General features: G+C 41.1%; 1 protein-coding gene across 1 annotated transcript in view; it reads left to right on the top strand.

Annotated features, from left to right (window-relative positions):
• Nucleotides 1–19,147, top strand: part of CLCA1 (chloride channel accessory 1) — a 32,637-nt gene extending 13,490 nt beyond the window's left edge. Inside the window, exons 5-14 of the mRNA XM_045835420.1 lie at nucleotides 149–323; nucleotides 3,101–3,319; nucleotides 3,882–4,109; nucleotides 7,703–7,877; nucleotides 9,700–9,806; nucleotides 11,748–11,963; nucleotides 12,768–13,029; nucleotides 14,049–14,219; nucleotides 16,280–16,519; nucleotides 18,401–19,147. Of these exons, the coding sequence (XP_045691376.1) occupies nucleotides 149–323; nucleotides 3,101–3,319; nucleotides 3,882–4,109; nucleotides 7,703–7,877; nucleotides 9,700–9,806; nucleotides 11,748–11,963; nucleotides 12,768–13,029; nucleotides 14,049–14,219; nucleotides 16,280–16,519; nucleotides 18,401–18,789 (2,182 nt within the window). The 3' untranslated portion in view covers nucleotides 18,790–19,147. The remainder of the gene's footprint in view (nucleotides 1–148; nucleotides 324–3,100; nucleotides 3,320–3,881; nucleotides 4,110–7,702; nucleotides 7,878–9,699; nucleotides 9,807–11,747; nucleotides 11,964–12,767; nucleotides 13,030–14,048; nucleotides 14,220–16,279; nucleotides 16,520–18,400) is intronic.
• The last annotated feature ends 936 nt before the right edge of the window (nucleotides 19,148–20,083 follow it).

Genomic DNA, 20,083 nt, shown 5'->3' with positions numbered 1-20,083 from the left:
ATAATTTTTTTCTATTTAAGCATGTATTTTGTTTCTAGAATTATGAGAAGAATTCATTCATAGACAAGGTCAACTGGAGAACTTAACTAGAGCCTAGCCCCTTGAAATGATTACATTACTTAAACATCCAACTTCAATATATTTTCAGATGTTCAGCAGCTATTACTGGTAAAGCTCTAATAAACAGGTGTCAAGGAGGCAGCTGTGTCACCAAAACATGCAAGTTTGACAAAGTTGGGCTGTATGAAAAAGGATGTGAGTTTATACCTGACCGCTTCCAGACAGAGAAGGCTTCCATAATGTTTTCACAAACTATCGATTCAGTAAGTATCATTTTTTTCTTAATATTTATGAACTTAAATGAACTTAATGAGGTTTTATCCCAGATGCTATAAGAGAGTATCAAATGTTAGGAAATCATCAGTGAGCAGCTGATTCTGTGAGACAAGCAGGGAGAACAAACTCAGGAACAAAGTCCTATCTTCCCCTTCCACCTTCTTTAGGTCCATTCCTGCTTCTCCATCATCTCCTTCCCACTAGCTTTTAGTTTAAGTGCTTAGAATTTCTTCAAATAGCCTTAAAGGCAGACAAGTAAAAATTTCTTAGTTACATAAGAAATTTACCCATGGAGATCAGGTACTTCTTTTAATTAGTTAAAAAGCACATGATCAAGGATCAAGTAGCCTTTAATTTAATTTTCACAGATCTCTTTTCAGCCTGTGTATTTACTTTTGTTTGTTAAGGGAACTTTTCTATCTTTTTAAGAGTGTTGGTGCCCATAGGAAGTCTGTACATAGTTTTAATAGCTTTCAATAGTTTTAAAATATTTCTTAATGTTTTTTTAATGACCACTGGCCGTAAGATAAACTTGATAAATTATCACTATTAATGCTAAATATATACGTCAGTAAATTTGCACAAACTAAGATTAAATGCGTAAGTTAACTGACTTAAGTGAGGATGCTTCTTATCTTTCAGTCTCTTACACAGAATAATGTTCTCCTTCCAGAGCGGAGGCTCTAAAATGTGATGCCCATGGTTCCCAGGCCCATCCTTCACTCTGGCTTTGCACTCCACTCTCAGGCTGACTCAGAAATTCCCAAGAGGCTTCCAGATGACATGTTTTAAATTGACCACACAGTTAAATTTGATGCACAGTGAAGTTTGGAAAACTCTCCCTGGGATTTTACGCAGAAGTTTTTCAGATTCCTTTGCTAAAAATTGGACATGATGATAATATGGAAACACTACCAAAATGATCTGAAAAATGCAAAAAGTGTTTTATAGCTAATGATTATTTTCTAAATTATAGAATCCTAGATATTTAAGATTTTTAATTGAATGATAGTACTATAATATCATTGAGAGGAGGCCCTTGGTTATACTTACTTTGTGTATGATGTCTCCTTTTATAACCCTCCAAATGCTAGGTATATAAATGCTTAAGGAAGGGGAAGAAACTATCATTTACTGGCTGTGTTATATTGGCCCTATTGCCTATGTCTTTATGTAATTCTTGCATAGTAACTATTGCCATTTGGTGGATTAAAAAACTGATGGGCAGATTGGTTAAGGTTGCTCAAAAAACAACAAACTTATATTGAGCTTTTATTATGTGTCAGACACCAGACTAGGTTTAGAAGAAGCAAAATTTAATGATAGGTTTTTGCCATAGATGGACTTACAGCCCCATAAGCACACTACCGTGTTAAAGGGGCCTTACTGAAGTAGCCAGATGGCCCTGTGAGGCTGCAGGGCTGAGTGGACATTCTTTGAGGGAAAGGTAGAAAATGATAATATTTTGAAAATGAACTTTTGGCTGAAACATGAAGGCAACGTTCACAATACAGAAGACGGAGGAAGAGGAACTCCTTGACAAAATGGAAGTCACAAGCAGAGTCACATTTCAGAGGTATAAAACAGGCTGGCAAGGCTACTTGTGGGGGAAATCAAAGACTTGGAATTCACAGCCAGAGTGAGGCTGGGGAGGGAAGCAAAAACACACATTAGAGAGATTGCTGTTTGCTAAAGTGAAGGAGTACAGATTGTATTGTGAGACCAATCAAGATTGGCCACCAAAGGGTCTTAAGGACAGGAGTAAGAAGGATGATGCCTCTGGCAGCAGTGGTGTGGACCAATTGGAGGGGAGCAAGACAGAAAAGTCAGACAGGGGACTGCAGTAGTCTGAGGAGGAGCCATGAGGGCTTGGATGATGGAGAGTCCACTGGAGAAGGAGAAAAGATGATGAAGTGGAAAGACAGTGGAATGTACTGATTTTGGTTACTTTGCAGTGGGAAGAAGGTGGGGAAGCTCCCAGTTTCCTGAGTTAGATAACTGGGTAGATAGTGGTGACACCAAGCTAGAAAATACATGAAGAGGAGCAGAGGTAGTGGAAAGGTGACAAGTTCCATTATAAACATGTGACATTTGAGGAGACTGTGGAACACCCAACTAGATTGTGGAGAAAGTTGGAGTGCAAGGGGTTGGTAAGTGACTGGGGAGTAAGGCCGTGAGTGGGAGGCGAAAGGCTAGAGAGATAAGAGTGTACCCGGAGAGAAATGCTGAGGTGCAGGTGCTTTGAAGATGGTGGTGATGGCTCAAAATGGCAAATTTGAGAAGTAGGAAGGAAGCCAAAAAGCAGGTAAATAGTTGCTGTGGAGCCCTAAGGTTTCAACGAGGTTGAAAACATGTTTTGACATAGAAAATATGAATTATGACTGTGATTTTTCCCAGCAATGCCCTGCAGTGAGTGTGGAATTGAGCTAAAATTATGGATTAGCAAAACCGACTAGGAAAGAGGGCCAGGGATTAGCATATTTGAAATCAATTATTAAGGATTTTTTAAAAGATTTTATTTATTTTTAGAGAGAGGGGGAGGGAAGGAGAAAGAGAGGGAGAGAAACATCAATGTGTGGTTGCCTCTCACACGCCCCCTCCTGGGCCGAAACCCAGGCCTGTGCCCTGACTGGGAATCAGACCAGCAGCCCTTTGGTTCACAGGCCTGTGCTCAATCCACTGAACTACACCAGCCAGGGCCAATTATTAAATATTTTTAACCAGTAGTGTACCATTATCTATATCATTTTGTTGACAATTTCAGATAGTCCAATTCTGTACAGAAAAAAACCACAATAAAGAAGCCCCAAATCTGCAAAACCAAAAGTGCAATCTCAGAAGCACATGGGAAGTGATTCGCGATTCTGAGGACTTTAAGAAAACCAGTCCTATGACGACACAGCCACCAAAACCCACCTTCTCGCTGCTGCAGATCGGACAAAGGATTGTGTGTTTAGTCCTAGATAAATCTGGAAGCATGGCGGTATGTGCAATGAGTCTTGATCCTCTGGATGCAGATCTCACATTTGCATACAATATAATCCAGCCCACAACTTGGAACTCCTGGGAATAAACATAACCCACAGAGCCAGACTAACACTACCATCACTACAGTGATGGTAGTGTTAGTCTACATTACAACACTAACCATCACTTTATTCAACATTCAACATTGTCTCATTTGTCAGATTAGCTTTCAGTTTACAAGCAAAGATCCAGTGAATTACACAGCCTTAACATTTATGTTTTACTGATGATATGTAGGTTCCCAGACCTATTACTAAAGCATTGAATTAATATTGAACTAAAGCCTGATCTAGCTTCATCTTTTAGGGTTATTTTTACAAAGGCCCTGAACTTCTACTCCAAAATACTCCTAAATAGAAAGGAGAAAACTTCTCCTGTAGAAGGCTATACCTTGAGTAAGCTTGTTGCCATGTACTCTACGTTGAGACAACCACTTCCAAATTCCCTCTAGCCTGTTCTGTGATTAGTCTGACCATCTAAACGCAACCTGACTGCTTTTCTTTGGTTTCTCTGTTCAGATCAGTGACCGCCTGAAACGAATGAATCAAGCAGGCAAACTTTTCCTGCTGCAGACAGTGGAGCAAGGGTCCTGGGTTGGGATGGTGATGTTTGACAGCGCTGCCTATGTACAAAGTGAACTCATCCAGATCAACGGTGGCACGGAAAGGGATGTGCTCATCAGAAAACTCCCCACAGCGGCTGCAGGAGGAACGTCCATCTGCAGTGGACTTCGATCAGCATTTGCTGTGAGACAAGTTCCCCTACTATAGTTTGCAATGTTTACAATTTGTGTTTAAGAGATTCCCCCTTTCCAGTGTTTCCATACATGCCTTTTGTCGAGTTGGATTAGACAACCAAGGGCAGAGCAGTAGTTCAAATGACACAAAGACAGAGGCCCCCAAAACTATTACTGACTAATTCATTTATGCTCTTGTGCTTTTCTACATTAGTGCCTTTGTGCTCATGTGTGCCTTTGACCTGTAAGGCACTGTGTTGGGCATTAAGAATGCCATGAGGGTCCTGGCTGGTGTGGCTCAGTTGTTTGGAGTGTCACCCTGTAGACCAGAAGGTAGCAGGTTCGATTCACAGTTAGGGCACATACCCATTGCAGCTTCGATTCCTGGTCAGGGTATGTACCCCAGTTGAGGCACATACGCAAAGGCAAGCCAGTCAGCGTTTCTTCAGCCGGTCAGTGTTTCTTTCTCGCATCAGTGCCTGCCTGTATCTTTCTCTCTCCTCCTTCTCCTTTCTCTAAAAGTGATGAAAAATGTTCTCTGGTGAGGATTTTTTTAAAAAAGAATACCATGAGGACCATACATCCTGTCCCAGAGCTTATAATTTTTTTTAAATATTGGGGAGATACTGTACATTAATCACACAGTCACACAAATAAGTGTATGTTCATAAACTATAATGAGGGCTATGGAGGAAAGTACACAGGGATATAAAAGACTATCTTCTATAAGAAAAAAAATTAGCTCTGAGTTATGGTTAAATTTGAAGCTTAACACTCCAAATTTCTGGGTATAGAAGGACCTCTTTTTGGGCAAGCAAATGGTTTATTTATTGAAACAGGAGGCCTTAGGAACTGTAACTATAGTTATATTGGGAGTATATCCAACGATCCCATCTGACCATCCAATCATGTCATCCCTATACTTAGATATCAATGTCTTGCCATTTTCAATAAAATTAAGTAGAAATTTCTCTATCTAGTATTTGGGGCCTTCACAATATAGCCCTTACCTCCCTTTCCAAGCTTAAGTACCAGGGGCTCTCTTTCAGGAGTCCTACATTTGAGCAAGTTAGATCACCTGTCCTTCAGAGCTTCAACGTCTTTGCCAGGCCAGCTCCCCGCTGAGTGCCTCCTCCCCCTTCCTGTGCACCTCAGCTGGCCCTCACTCTCCGCAGGACCATCAAGCCCTGCTTCTTGACATCTTCCTGATCTTTTTAACTGTTTAGACTGTCGCCTTCTGAATACTATGACCTTTTTATTTAAAATATATACATTTTATGTATATATATAATGTATATATCCATATACCTATATATATCTTACGGCTTCTAGGCTCTTGTCTCTCATTTCCCAATCATGTGCTTCACTCAAGCAAAACTTCTTTAGTGGTAAGTCTTATCTTTTTACCTCCCAGGCTACTGGCACAATATCATGTATACAGGAGGCTTTCAGTAAATAAAATTAACTTTTTTTATTTTATTTTTTATTATTTTTATTGTTGTTTAAATACAGTTGTCTTCATTTTCCCACCACCACAAATAAAATAGATTTGATTGTACCTGATGCTTAATTGCTCCAAATATAGAATACAACATTATATATTTATTCAGAAGCTATTTAGCCCTTGAAACAAAGACTAGGAGGCTGAAAGAGGCTGACAGGTCTAAAGTCTCAGGATCTCACCATGTCTTGGGCGAGTCTGCTCTGCGCCTGCTGTGGGCACAGCACATCGATGGGGCAGTGTCAGATTCCCCAGCAGCAGCAGAAACACTGAGCTCCTTGTGGGCAGTGGACTCAAAGATTACCTCAAATTCGGTCTGTCCCTCTGCCCTTTTCATTCTACCTTGAAGGACAGGTCCCTGAAAGTGGTTTATATTGTGGACACAGTCAGCTGGAAAAACCACTTGCCAAGTGCCTGTGTGCATCTGGGTTCCCTTCCTCAACCACTCACTCAAGCTTTGGTTAAAGAAGCAAATGAGGGAGGGAAGCTGACAGTGAAATCCCCGACATATCTTAAACTCCTGCTGTGCAAAACCCTAAGGGAGATGACTAATTCCAGATGGCCTGGTGGTGAGAGAAGGTCTGGTTCTGTGTTTTCCACTCAGATTGGTGAGAGAGTGTGAGGGATACAATTGAAATTTAAATGCTCCTCATGTGGGGTGGGAGAAGTTTATGGGTGACTTCAGGATACTGAAGTAAAGAGCCTTGGATGCTAAGGCTCTTGGATGCAGTGGGAATCTTGAGAGAGCACTCTCCTCAAGATTCCCATTGGTCCTTGCTAGAGAACCCTGGCCAGGTCTGTCCTGGGCTCCTGGTAGTTATGTCTGCTGATGTGTGGCCACTGTACTTTGCTTGTTCTCTTGGCTTGATCAAGATACAGTGGTCCTTCCCAGCTAACTCAGCCCCACCCTGGCTGTCACTGTTGGAGCAGAGCCCTGAGTACACCTACATCCTCCATCTAGCCCCCAAGGAAGGCTGCACACCCCTCAGCTTCTATAGCAAGATGACCTGTTTTCTCGCCTGCCAACTCTCAACTCAGCTGTCTTCTGTCTCCCCAGTGGTGTATGTGGGAATGTCTGCATCGTTTCCATGACACATAGCTGTGATGGGGAATCCAAATTAAGCCCTTTCTCTTGCCTCTAAGACCCTGCAGCTTGGTCAGACCAAGGCCATGGCCATGGCTGATAGGCTTCTGGGCTCTGGGATCATTCACAGGCAACAGTCACAGTTCTGCCCTTCTCCCTTGTGTGGCTGAGCCCTTTCAGAGTTTAAACAAAGTGAAGCCAATGTCTTCTCTGCCTTCAGCTTTCCTTTCAACTTGCTTAAGATGCCTTCCTTTTCCGAGAGTCCAGTTCAGAGAGGGGAGGGTACTTGGGCTTGATTTCTCATTGTTCCTGCTTCTGGGTCTTCCTTCCATTCTTTTTAGAGGAAGAGGGAGCTCTTGCCTTCCTCTTCTTAAATGGATAACACTATTCTTTTATCTAATTTTCCTTTTATTATAATCTTATTCAACATTGTCCTCTCTAAATCAAACATGTAGTCTGTGTTTAGCAAGAATAGTTAAAACATAAGTATCAAAGGACAAATAAAAACTGGGATTAATAGGAATAAAATTATTTGCTTTAATCATAGGGGATATTAAAATTTTTAACAATTCATGTGAGCTTGGTATTGACCAACCAGAACCAATGCCGGACATAAACAGTTGGTATGGCCACACTGGTGAATACCATACAAGCCAAAATCTGCCATAGGTCTAATATTCCCCAAATAGTATCCCCACTCAATGAAGGTGGTTTCTGAAGGCTTCTGGGGCCCCTGAAAACCTGTGAAGGAGAAATTATGTGAAGGAAATCTCCTTTCCTGCATCCCACTTTATAAAGACCTCTCTGGAGCAGATTAGCCAAGAGAAAAGACGACATCAAGTTCCATGAATGTTTCTCATTTAAAACTGTATCATTTCAAAACAGAGAGATATTTGACCATTCCCAGACACTGTTGTTTATTCTCTCTGGAATTCCTCTTGTTCTCTATAAATGCAGTTTTCACAAACACTTGGGCTGCCCTGTGTCTGATGGCTCATGCTTTGAATCATGTCCTTAGCTCATTAGGAAGAAATACCCAACAGATGGGTCTGAAATTGTGCTCCTGACTGACGGGGAGGACAGTACCATAAGCACATGCTTCAACGAGGTGAAGCAGAGTGGAGCCATCATCCACACAGTTGCTCTGGGGCCCGACGCAGCGAAAGAACTGGAGGAGCTGTCAAAAATGACAGGTGAGGGAACGGAGTCCCACTGTGCTGTCTCTTCACTGGACTGTGAGTGCCAGTGAATTGGGGGATAGGGTGAAGGGTGGGTAGGGAGAGATAGGGGTAATCTTACTGGCCAAACCACTGCCTTACCCCCAGTATCCATTAGAACCTACTCCATCATTTATTTTAAGGCCTTGGTTCTAGGATTAGAGCAGTCTGGAGAGGATGGGATCAGCATGGTGCCCTGGTGAGGACTTGGCATGTTCTTCCCAGGAACTCTATAAGGACTGGAAGGAATCTAATAGGTTAGCCAGGAACCACTCACTTCTAGCTGGCAGTTGGCCAAAGGGACCCAGGAAAGACAGATGACAAGTCACTCACTACATAACAGCATGATACAAGAGCTCTGTTGGCAATAGAAAGTACGAGGCACAAAAAGAAGGGAAGGAGAAAGGTCCAGAAAGATGACATCTGAGTTGGGACTTTTAACAAGGAGTATCAGGGAAAGCAAAGGGCCTGCTACACCATGTGGAAGGCCACTCTGAAAATGTGGAATACAATGCACTTTCTCTGTAGAACATTAATATATTATGCTTTTAACTCCCATTCACAACAGACGGTTAAAATAGACTCCATATGTCCCTGGCTTCTTTAGCAGAATAAATGGGCACAATTTATTTCTGTTTCTTTTACTTAGAGCCAGCATTATGGACATCAATTACTATGCTGAGTTGCTTTCTGAGGCAGCTAAAGTGACAGGACTGTTTGCTCCTAATATGAGCTGTTTTAGGCTGTGCTTCCTAGAAGCAGAGATTGAAACAGGGATTTGGATGCATGTGACTTTTAGAGGGAGAGATGTCAGAAGGGAGGGAGAAAAGTAGGATAAGGCAGGGAAAGGAGCTAGGCATGGATCAGACTGAACTTAGAGCCTAGCTGAAGCCTGACTCCACAGGGGACTCTGGGTCTGGAACTGCATCACGAACATGGTCCCATTTTAAAGCAAGAGGGCTGGCCTTTTGTATCCATCACCACTGTGTCCATCAGTCAGTGGCTGTGGACTGTCAGGGCAGGGCAGAGAGGAGGGAGCCTGTTATTCTTCTAGCTTGGGTGACCCCTTTTGGTAAGGCAAATCTCTGGAAAAGGAAGCAGTGATATGCCTTTAGTAGCTGACAGAGCAGCTGAGAAGAGATGCGCTTACCTAGAGAAGGGGATCTAGGGAGTGCCCCAACAATGCAATCAAAACACTTTCCTTAGGCCTTGGATGGTGTTAATAGTTTAAAAGTGCTTTCACATCAACTCTCTTAGTTACACTTGTTCTAAATAGCCCAAGACTGCTCAGCTTGGTGTGTCTCGCTTTTTATTACATATTGTGCTCTTCTATGACTGCTCCTTGTCAGCTGTCATTTCTTGCTTTCGGCACATGCCTAGCTCTTCTGATTTAGGAGAAAACTCGAAAGTCAAGCTTGTTAGGATAAGGTCTAAAATAGGAATAAATCAAGAGCCTTAGAACAGGGTTTCATGGATCCTCTCAGATGAAAGTATATAGCTTTTAAAACATGAATTTTATGATATCAGTTTGGGCCTTTCAGAGATCCACGACTGCTTTGCAGATACCTGGAGTAGCCATACCGACTGAGACGCTGCTGAAGCTATGATTTAGTCAGGTTAAAAAGGTAGTATCGACTTCCCAGTTTATCTCGGTACCTATTTGATGTTGATCTATTAAGACTTTAATAACACAGTAGAACTTTTATTCTGTGTATTCTGCTACCTTGAGAATGGCGAAAAATGTTGTAAACACTTGTTTTCTACAAAATATCTTCTGATAATGTAATTTGCTTCTTAGGAGGTTTAAAGACATATGCTTCGGATCAGGCTCAGAACAATGGCCTCATTGATGCTTTTGGGGCCCTTTCGTCAGGAAATGCAGCTGTCTCCCAGCATTCCGTCCAGGTCAGATTTCTTGTCTTCAACTTTTCATGTTTTTTAATAACTCTTGTGAAAATGGAGAGTTTAATGGTTAAAAGTTTTAAGTTCTATACTCTTCTAATAGTGAATAAAAATTAAATGGACATTTCAGGCTGATATGAAACATTATTCCTAAAATGCAACAGTACTCATTTAAAAAGGCAATCATGTTTACTTGTTTGGAAAAAGTACTAAGTAACTTCTTCATGAAAAGCAGCGACACAAAATATAACGGGTCCAAGAACTCTTTCTTAACATCTGTTAACAAGCGCCCATAACAATATAATTGCTCAGAATTTTCTTCAGAATAGATTATCTCAATACAAATTTTCTGGGACAAGTGTTCAGGGATTACTTGCTCTATGTTTCCATTACCTCAAATCTCTGATACTAGCCAAGATTTTCATATAATAGATGAAAAGAGCTTTGGACTATGAAAAGCCCGTGCTCTCAGTCCAGGCAGCTGGAGCCTTGTCCCGGGTCTGTCACTAGCTCTGTGGCCACTGGCAAAGACCTTCACCCCTTCGGCCTCAGTTTCTCAGTCAGATATGAACCAGAAAACTTCCATAGGCCCTTCTGATTCTGAAATGTCAAGAAAACCAAATTTTCTTTCAAAAGTCACGTAACTATTAAAAATAGGACATTTTTAAATGCTCTTCTCCAATAGTTGCAAAACTTACATGATTTTTAATCTAGAGTAAATAATCAGTACTCATACCTGTGTGAATTGTAACTTTTATTATGAAAATTTGGATAAGAGTAAAGGAGTACCTCAAAGCCAAATACTGACAGATTTCAAAACAACAGGCTTTTTTGTCTACCAACATGGCATTTATTCAGGCAAGGAAGAAAGCAATTATACTAATTTGGGTTATCCTAGTTCAAATTTAGAAAGTTAAACTCAAGAGCCTGTTTTGGAAATGGGAGGAATGTGCCTTAGAAAAGTAATCAAACTGATGAAAGGACAAGTTCACAGTCAGGGAATTTCTGCCCATTAGTTTTTTATTTAAGAAACCTAACAGGAAGAGAAACAGTGTGATTCATTTACTCACTTGCCATAAGAATCAGACCTAAGAGCCTTTGACTTTTTTCGTATCCATGATCATAATCTTCCCATGCAACTAGAAAGTCTGGCTCCATGACCAGGCCATTTTATCTTCTAATGGATTTTGATTTAAGGACAATAAATAATTATCTTGGCCATAATCTTCAAAATCACGCTTTCTATAAAAGTCTTACTAGCCCTTCCCCACCTCAGTCCCAGCTCCTCAGCTCTTTCTATTACAAACAACAAATCAGCCTTGGCCTTTGACTTATTTCATTTATCTTCACAGGGACTGCAATAACACTCAATCTAACAATTAGTTATTTGCAATTCAAGCAATCCATACAGAGGTGAAAGTAAGTCTCAGTCACTCTACTAGACTGTTAAAGGTTTACAGTCTAGTAAATAAGATGAGCTCTGTACACCAGTAGGTATAAAATAAAATACAGTGAATGTCAAAGGATGGACAGAGACAAGGTTCTATGGGAGCTCACAGGAGGAGGAGGTTACTCCCAGCTGCTCAGATGGACATTAGAGAAAGCTTCATTGATACAGTGAGTTTTGTAATGATTTTGGAAGGACGGGTGCAGCATGCACAGATGGAGATGAGCATCAGACTTCCAAGAAAAGTGAGAGCATGGTAAAGTCATGGGAGTCATTTGGGGAAGTGTTCTGCTTTGGGTCTAGGAATCAACATTGCAGAAGCTAAAGCTGCAAAGGTAATTTAGAATTAGGTCATAATAGATGCTAAATACCAAACCAAGGACTTAGGCACTAAGGGCTTTTTAATGGGACAACTGAAAGTTGGGGGGCAGAATGGAAGAGACCCTGTGATGGGAGCTGTATTCTCTAGAAAGTAAGGAGTTGTTGTTTCTTAACAGCTTGAGAGTAGGGGATTAACTCTCCAGAACAGTCAGTGGATGAATGGCACAGTGATTGTGGACAGCAGTGTGGGAAACGACACTTTGTTTCTCATCACCTGGACGGCGCAGCCTCCCCAGATCCTTCTCTGGGATCCCAGTGGAAAGAAACAAGATGGCTTTTTAATGGACACACACACCAAAGTGGCCTACCTCCAGATCCCAGGCACTGCCAAGGTATGGAGTCAGCTTTTTTCCTTCTCACAATTTGACAAGAAAAAGTGTTTTTTTAACTATGTTTTTAAGGATTTTATTTATTTATTTTTAGAGAGGGGAAGGGTGGGAGAAAGAGAGGGAGAGAAACATCAATGTGTGGTTGCCACTTGAGCAGCCCCTACTGGGGACCTGGACCGAAGCCCAGGCATGTGCCCTCACTGAGAATTGAACTAGAGACCCTTTGGTTCACAGATCGTCACTCAATCCACTGAGCCACACCAGGCAGAGCTGACAAGATAAAGTTTTTATAGAATAACTATAGCTTTTTAAATGTGGGCAGTTGCTAAAAGGAAAGTCAGTACTGAATGAAATAAAAAACAAGAAAATATTTCCATCAAGAGGAAATCACTCAGTATTACAGCAAATCAAGGGAAAGAAAAATTGGTGTTATTTTCTCCAGGTACTAAAAGGAGAACCCTCAAATTACATAGCAGTCAAGATGAAACATGATCCATAAAGTTTCAGGATCATGAAAACTATTTCCTATACCTCAGGAACCCATTAATTTGACCCTGCCCTTGAGAAACCAAGGCAATGATAAGAACAGTTTTCAGTTCATTTCCCCCAACTAGGGTTTTCTTGACAATAAGAGCCATGTAGTAGATTCAAACATACCAGCGTTTCACTTGGCTGAGAGTATCAAAGACCATCTGAGATATGCTTCTAACGTGCTTGTATCAGATAGACTCCTCCTATAGGTGGCAGTGAGGTCAGTTATGTGCCTTGTGGATACTAACTAGATGTGTTTCCATCTGTTTTGGTCAGTTTGGCTTTTGGAATTATAGTCTACAAGCAAGCTCGCAAACCCTGACTTTGACCGTCACCTCCCGTGCATCAAGTGCTACCTTGCCTCCAGTTACAGTGACCTCCAAAATGAATAAGGACACAGGCAAATTCCCTAGCCCCATGGTAGTTTATGCCAAGATTCACCAAGGAGCCTTCCCAATTCTCGGGGCCAGTGTTACAGCCCTAATAGAATCAGCAGATGGAAAAACAGTTGCCTTGGAATTATTGGACAATGGAGCAGGTAACCACTCATGAAATTGGGAAACATGTCTTTCTTTTCCATGAAGCAAACGGGGAAGAGCTGGAGGGCAAGACCTGGTGAGGACACTTAGAAGCCAGGAGTCCAGCACTGGGGGTCTGGTTGGGAGAACTTTTTGCTCCATGCCCCATTCTTATATTTCAAAATGTTGGAAAACATTAAAAAGGCCCTACCTTTAGCCTCTGCAAAGCCCAAATACATTGGTAGCTCAAGCACAATAGCTGAAATTCTAGGGAGTCATCAGAAGGTATTCCATACTCTTCAAAAAATTAATACCTTTCTTGTGTTAGGGATATATATATATATTCATTTTTTTCTTCCCCACATAGTTTTGAGATATTAGCCCTCCACTAAAGCATCAGAGACAGATTCAAGTACAGTTATATGTGACTCCCATATCTATGCAGACACTCTATCATTTTGTTCCCAAAGTGAGAATCCTGCCCATTATTTCTGTATTTAAGAAATCTAACAGGGAGAAAGAGAATTCTACATTTCTTTTTTAGGAGGAACTTGACTGCTTACTCTGATGCAAGTAATCTTATTAGAACAAATTTTGTAAATGAATTTCCTTCCTAAATCTACCCTGGGGAGAAGTCATGAATTTTTTAAAAATAATCATACATTTTTTTTGCTCCTCAGTAACATAGCAATTCAATTCTGTACCAGAGATACTTTAAGATAGTTTAACTACTTACTGAGTAGCTAAACTGTGCTGTGTGGAGTATACCAGAGACACATAACATGAGCTCTGATTTCAAAAAGACAGACAATAGTTCATGAGAATAAGGTGTACATGTGTTAAACTATACACACATACACACAGCACACACATGCACACTTGTAAAAGACGGAGACCTCATGCTTTACATAGTCAAATCCTTGGAGACTATGCTGGATTCTCTTTGCTTTGAAAATTTTTAACCCACATTTGATTTGGAAGTATACAAATGCCTTGTTATTTTTAAAATATTCATTAATTCCTTCATTGCCCTCTCAAGGTGCTGATGCTACTAAGGATGACGGTGTCTATTCAAGGTATTTTACAGCCTATGATGCAAACGGTAGATACAGTGTAAAAGTGCAGGCTCTGGGAGGAGTGAATGCAGTCAGGCGGAGAGTTACACCCCAGCAGAATGGAGCCATGTACATCCCTGGCTGGATTGAGGATGGTAAGTAACTGTAATAACACACATCTGACTTGAGCAAAGGCTTCGGATAAAAAGGAAACCATTTAGCCCCTGGGGAGAATGGTGCAGTAGAGTTTCTCAGACTTGGCATTATGGACCTTTTGAGCCCCAAAATTATTTGTTGTGGGGGTTGTCCTGTGCTTTGTAGGGTGTTTAGCAGCATTTCTGGCCTCTACGCACTAGAAAACAAAACAGCCCTCATAGTCATAACAATCAGAAATGCCTCCAGATGTCTTCCACTGTCCCCTGGGTGCAAAATAGTCCTCAGTTTAAGACACTAAACTGAACGTATCTTTTTATGGTTTTGGCTCAAATTCCAGCCTTCTACCAGATAAATTATTTTAGGTAATCTCCTTGATCCTTACTTTCCTTAGTTGTCAAATAGGGGTAACAGTGGTTATTACCTCCCAGAATGGTTATGGGGAATAAATAAGGAATTATACCTAATAAACTATTGTTGATAAACAGTAAGTATTCAACAAATGTTTGTTACTACTTTCAATAAATTGTAAAACTTTTTGTAATGAAGCTCTTTCCACTGACGTAGGCATTTCCATAGAATCAAAAAATAGCAATTCAGGGCTTGTTATCCAAATCAGTATCGCCATAAGCCCCCCACCCCTTCTTCCTTTCTCCCTCTCTTCCTGCTGAGGCCAGGGATAATAGTGGGTGAACCTAACACCAGCCAGCAAGCTGAGCCTGCATGTAAGCGGGTGGGCAAATTATGCTCTAAGAAACAGGGAGTTCCATACCACTCGATTATGAATACTTGCCTTAGACTAGAGCTGGGACTATAACCAAGACTGAGTCCTGATGTATTCCAGGACTTGTTTTCCATCAAACCACCCCATCCTGGGCAGGTCGTTTCCTACCTCTGGCTATAGTAAGAACAGCTCCTTCAAGAAGCTTTCCACTGTTCTGTTGACTTGGGTGTATGATTAGTAAAAGGAGAATTCTGAGACATATAGTGCCTCTCATCAACTGTGATCATAGGGAAAAAGGCTTTAAAAGACACCAATGGTTGAAAAACTCCATCAAATATTATAGCTTATTTTATTCCCATTTGTCCTTCTTTTTTAATTAGGAGAAGAAGGCAGCTGTCTCTGGCCTATGCTCAGTGTTTTAATTGCATTATTACATTTCATTCTCCTACTTATCCCATTTTACAGACAGAGAAACTGAGGGTAGAGAAGTTATTGGTTTACATAACTAATAATGATAACACCTGGCTTGGCACTGGGAAGCGAAGAGCCTAAATACCAATAGAGATGATCTCTATTGGCAAATCTAATACTAACCCTTAGCCTGCTAACATACCTACTTCATGTTTGCCCAAGACCAAACTAATGGGTATGAAGATCAGTGTCTTTACAGGGTAAAATGTATGGGCTAAAGAAGTAGAGCTTATGAGAAAGTCTTATTTGCAACAAGAACTAGGTTTCCATACATTCACTGAGAAAATTAGAAGTCTTTCAAAAGCATAAAATTTTAGAACCCCTGACTTAGAACATTTCACGAGAAGGTGCAATCTAATAAAAAGATAAAATGCAAACATGGAGAAAGAGAAAAACGTACAGAATAAATAACCCAGGTAATTCTTAAAGGTCGAGGTAATTAATTACCAAATAAATAGAAAAGGTCATGGACCCCACAGCATTGTTTGGGTGGAAGAGATTTCTTGAGGCATTTGGAGGAGACTTAAAACAGAAGGAGTGTTTATACCAAGCTTGTGGAAGGGTACAATCAGGATAGGCTAAAAGATGGAAAAGGAAACAATTCCAGGACAAGTGTCATGAAAATAAATTATAAAAGTTATTGCACTAAATAAGCATGAAATAAAGAACTATGATTCTCTCTCTGCTTTTTTCTCTCTGATGCAAACTTGTTTGGGATTTTTTACACCAAACAGTTAAAATGAATGCTGTGTATGGGAGGAAATAAGGGGATGGGAAGAGTAGAAAGAGGGTAATCCAATAACAAAACAGAGGGAAGGATAGCCATTTTGAGCTGCTTACCATATATTGAGAACTATTTTAATGCAGGTGAAGTAAAATGGAACCCACCAAGACCTGAAATTAATAAGGAAGAACTTCAAGGCAAGCAAGTGTGTTTCAGCAGAACATCCTCGGGAGGTTCATTTGTGGCCTCCAATGTCCCAAATGCTCCTGTACCTGATCTCTTTCCACCTTGTCAAATCACCGACCTGAAGGCAAAACTCCAAGGGGACAATTTTATTAACCTGACGTGGACGGCTCCTGGGGACGATTATGATCATGGAAGAGGTGAGCTGAATGTAGTGCATACCCTGTAAGGAGGTCAGCGGCCAGGCAAAGGGAGTGAGGCAGGCAGGCATCTTGTGATGCATATGGAAGGCAGGGGGGATCTCGAATGTCCTCTGAAATGAAGGGGGTGGGACAAGGACAAATGGGTAAAGGGGGTCAAATATAAGAGAACAGATGGAAACTAGACTTTTGGTGGTGAGTGTGTAGTAGAGTATACAGAGAGAATTATAATGTTGTACACCTGAAATTTATATAATGCTGTTAACCAATGTTACCTTGATTTTAGAAATAATTTTTTAAAAGATTTTAAAATGAGATGTTTAGAATCTAAAAAAGTGGCCTACTTTAGGTGTAAGAGGGTTCAACCAGGAAAAGGCAAGCCTTGTTTTGTTTTGTTTTTTCCCTGCAATCTTGCCAAAGAGTCCTTTAACAAAGCCCATTTTTAGTAATGACTCCTGGAAAGGTGAGAATTCAGCAGAGATATCTACGCAGCCGAGCTTTCCTTTGCAAGAAACCTATCAAGGTTGGGCCTATTGACTGCAGCGTGGGCACCACATGAATACTTGTTAGAGACTTAGAACTTCAGGCCTCACCCCAAACCTACTGAACCAGAATCTGCATTTTTAAGATCTCTGGGTGATTTGTGTGCATATTAAAGTTTGAGAAGCACTGGTACCAAAATGCTATAAATAATAAAAATAATATTTAAAGAACCTCCTCTCTCAACCAGGTACTATGCCCAGAAATACTGACCAAAGCTGACCCAGTTTTACACGTATCACTCTGTCGAGATGTTACAGAAACAACCCCCCCTCCCCTAGGGTCTTTTTTCACTATGGTTCTTCTTTGCCTACTGCCTTGTTAGGACCTGTGGCTCCACAGGTTAGGACCTGTGGACCAATACCAGAGTTTGGTAAAAAGGAAAGGAACTATTTATTCAAAAGTTATACAGGTTTAGAATAATGGCAGAATGTCGCCATTAAATCCCAAAGTCACTTTAAAACACCCACAAACACCCACAGTCCTGCCTCCCCTGGCTAAACCAGGCCAGTGAGGAGTACCGTATCTCAGGAAAAGAAATAGAAGTCTGTAGCTCAGCTAGGTTCCTGTTCGTAATCCAAAACTTCATCCTCATGGTGGGCTGGTGGGAGTTCTTCTGCATCCTTTCAAAATGCTAAGAGAGAGCTTAAGAGCTTAAGTCTGCATGACTGCCACATCTTGCTTTCCTGCTTCCTAAGCCGCGTAATCAAGACAGCCCCCTCTCTGCTCCCGGAACCGGTGGTCAAGCCTCCACATGGCTGCCGAACCTGGGTTTAAATTCCCCGAGGATCTTCCTCTATAACCCCATTTCTGACGCCTCCCACAATCAGCTACACCTGCTAGCACTCCTGTATTTTCAGCCTTTCTTGGCCACCATACTTAGTATGGCAAGAAGTCTTAGTCTTAGTAGCCTTAGTCTTAGTCTTAGTAGCCAAGAAAGGCATGGAGGAACCATCTCCAAGCTCTCTCACAGAGGCTGTAACAGGGGAGCTGCCTCCCAGCTACATCATGGGTCAAAGTCATACATATCTCCCTGGCTCTGAGCAGGCTGTGAAGCTAGCCTGCTGTTATTAATATGCAAAATAACTCTCAATCCCTGTGTGGTCGCTTTTCCCAGGCCCCAAGCTAGGCTTGTGGGGGGCCCTGGGGCCTCTCACCCTATACTCTGTTACGCCTATACCCCGTTACAGAGATACACAAACAAGAATGTAAAAAGATACTAATGCTTGTAAAAATGAAGCATCAATCACATTTATTTATTGGCACTTTATGGGATGGTGATATAGTTTCTAACAGCCTTTTAAAACTTGAGAATTGCAAGTCACGTCCTTTTTTTTCCAGCTCACCAGTATATCATTGGAATAAGCACAAGTATTCTTGATCTCAGAGACAAGTTCAATGAGTCAATTCAAGTGAACACTACTGACCTCATTCCAAAGGAAGCCAATTCCGAGGAAGTCTTTGTGTTTACACCAGAAGGCGTCACTTTTGAAAATGGCACGGATCTCTTCATCGCTGTTCAGGCAGTTGATAAGGTCAACCTGAGGTCAGAAATCTCCAACATTGCACAAGTATCTTTGTTTATTCCCCCACCGACTCCTCCGGAGACACCTAGTCCTTCTCTCCCTTGTCCTGATATTAATGTCAACAGCACCATTCCTGGCATTCACATTTTAAAAATTATGTGGAAGTGGCTAGGAGAATTGCAGCTATCAGTAGCTTTGGGTTGAGTTTTCATGAGCTAAATAAATCACCCATCCTCGTTATCACAATATTTTCTAAAATGTATTTTAGACTACCCACAGGGAGTGAGTTGATGAAATAAAATGCTAAACAACTGGATATGTATGTGCAAAAACTATTCATTCAGCCTGACTGGTGTGGTTCAGTGGGCTGGATATCGTCCTGCAAACCGAAAGGTCATTGGTTCCATCCCCAGTCAGGGTGCATGCCTGGGTTGTGGGCCAGGTCCCCATGTTCCTCTTGCACATCAGCATTTCTCTTCTGCTCTCCCTCTTTTTCCCTCTCTCCAAAAAATAAATAAATAAAATCTAAAAATAAAAATAAAAGCCATCTTTTCAAATTCAAGAGTTTGACCATCACTTACTTATTAATGAGTTTGAATAATAGAAAGAAGGGGTGTGTGCATTGATAAATGGAAGTAAGTTTTAATTCATTTTAAGGAGCTTTGCTGGTTAAAAAGAACATACAATTTCATATGAAAGATGACAAAATTGCCCAATCAGATAAAACAATTTAAATATAAAAGTCATAGCTTGTTATAGAAAAGAGTTCAGCCAGCATCACCAGGAATATGCATTATTTTCTCTATGCATGAGCAAGGCTACATTATAGGAAAGGACAACATGATGAAGGCCCCCTGAGCATAGAAATGTATGTTATGTGCATAAAATTATGAGTCAGTGAAGATTAGAATCACAGTGGTGGGAGATGAGGCAGGAAAGGGAGATTTTTGCCAGGTGTGAAGAGAAAGTGATTGAGAAGTAAACATTTTTGGTGCCAAGTGTTCTGCTAATGCCCATGTACATTATGTTATATAATACAATTCAGTTCATTCAACAAACATTCATCAGCTGCCTACTATATTCCAGGCCTATGCTAGGTCCAGAGTACAAAAAGGTAAGTAAAATCTGGCCTTTTTCCTATAGGCAATAAAAAACTTTGAAGATTTTTTTTAATCAGGGGGCAGATATAATCAGAACTATGCTTGGGAAAGGGGACCTTGTGGACCACACGAAGGACTGAATAAAGGTTCCAGAGAGTAGGGGTGTGATAAATTAAAGAGGAAGGAGAAGAAAAGGAAAAAGGAACCAAACGGACTTAGCAATGTGGCAGTCCCCATCGAGACCTAATCACAGACGTCATGCCTCCAAGAGAAAAGTACTCAGATGACAGGTGTTTCAAATTCTCTGTTTCAGTTGCTTAATGAGTTTAAGCTGTGGGTGGTTCGCTGCTTGAAAACAAAATAGGGGATTATTTCTACTTAGACCCTAGTCTAAGTAG

The sequence above is a fragment of the Phyllostomus hastatus genome, unplaced genomic scaffold (assembly GCF_019186645.2).
Source record: "Phyllostomus hastatus isolate PE091 unplaced genomic scaffold, TTU_PhHast_1.1 phas_contig_209, whole genome shotgun sequence".
Classification (NCBI taxonomy): domain Eukaryota; kingdom Metazoa; phylum Chordata; class Mammalia; order Chiroptera; family Phyllostomidae; genus Phyllostomus; species Phyllostomus hastatus.
The sequence above is the reverse complement of the archived record's forward strand: the minus strand, read 5'-3'. Positions and strand labels throughout refer to the sequence as shown.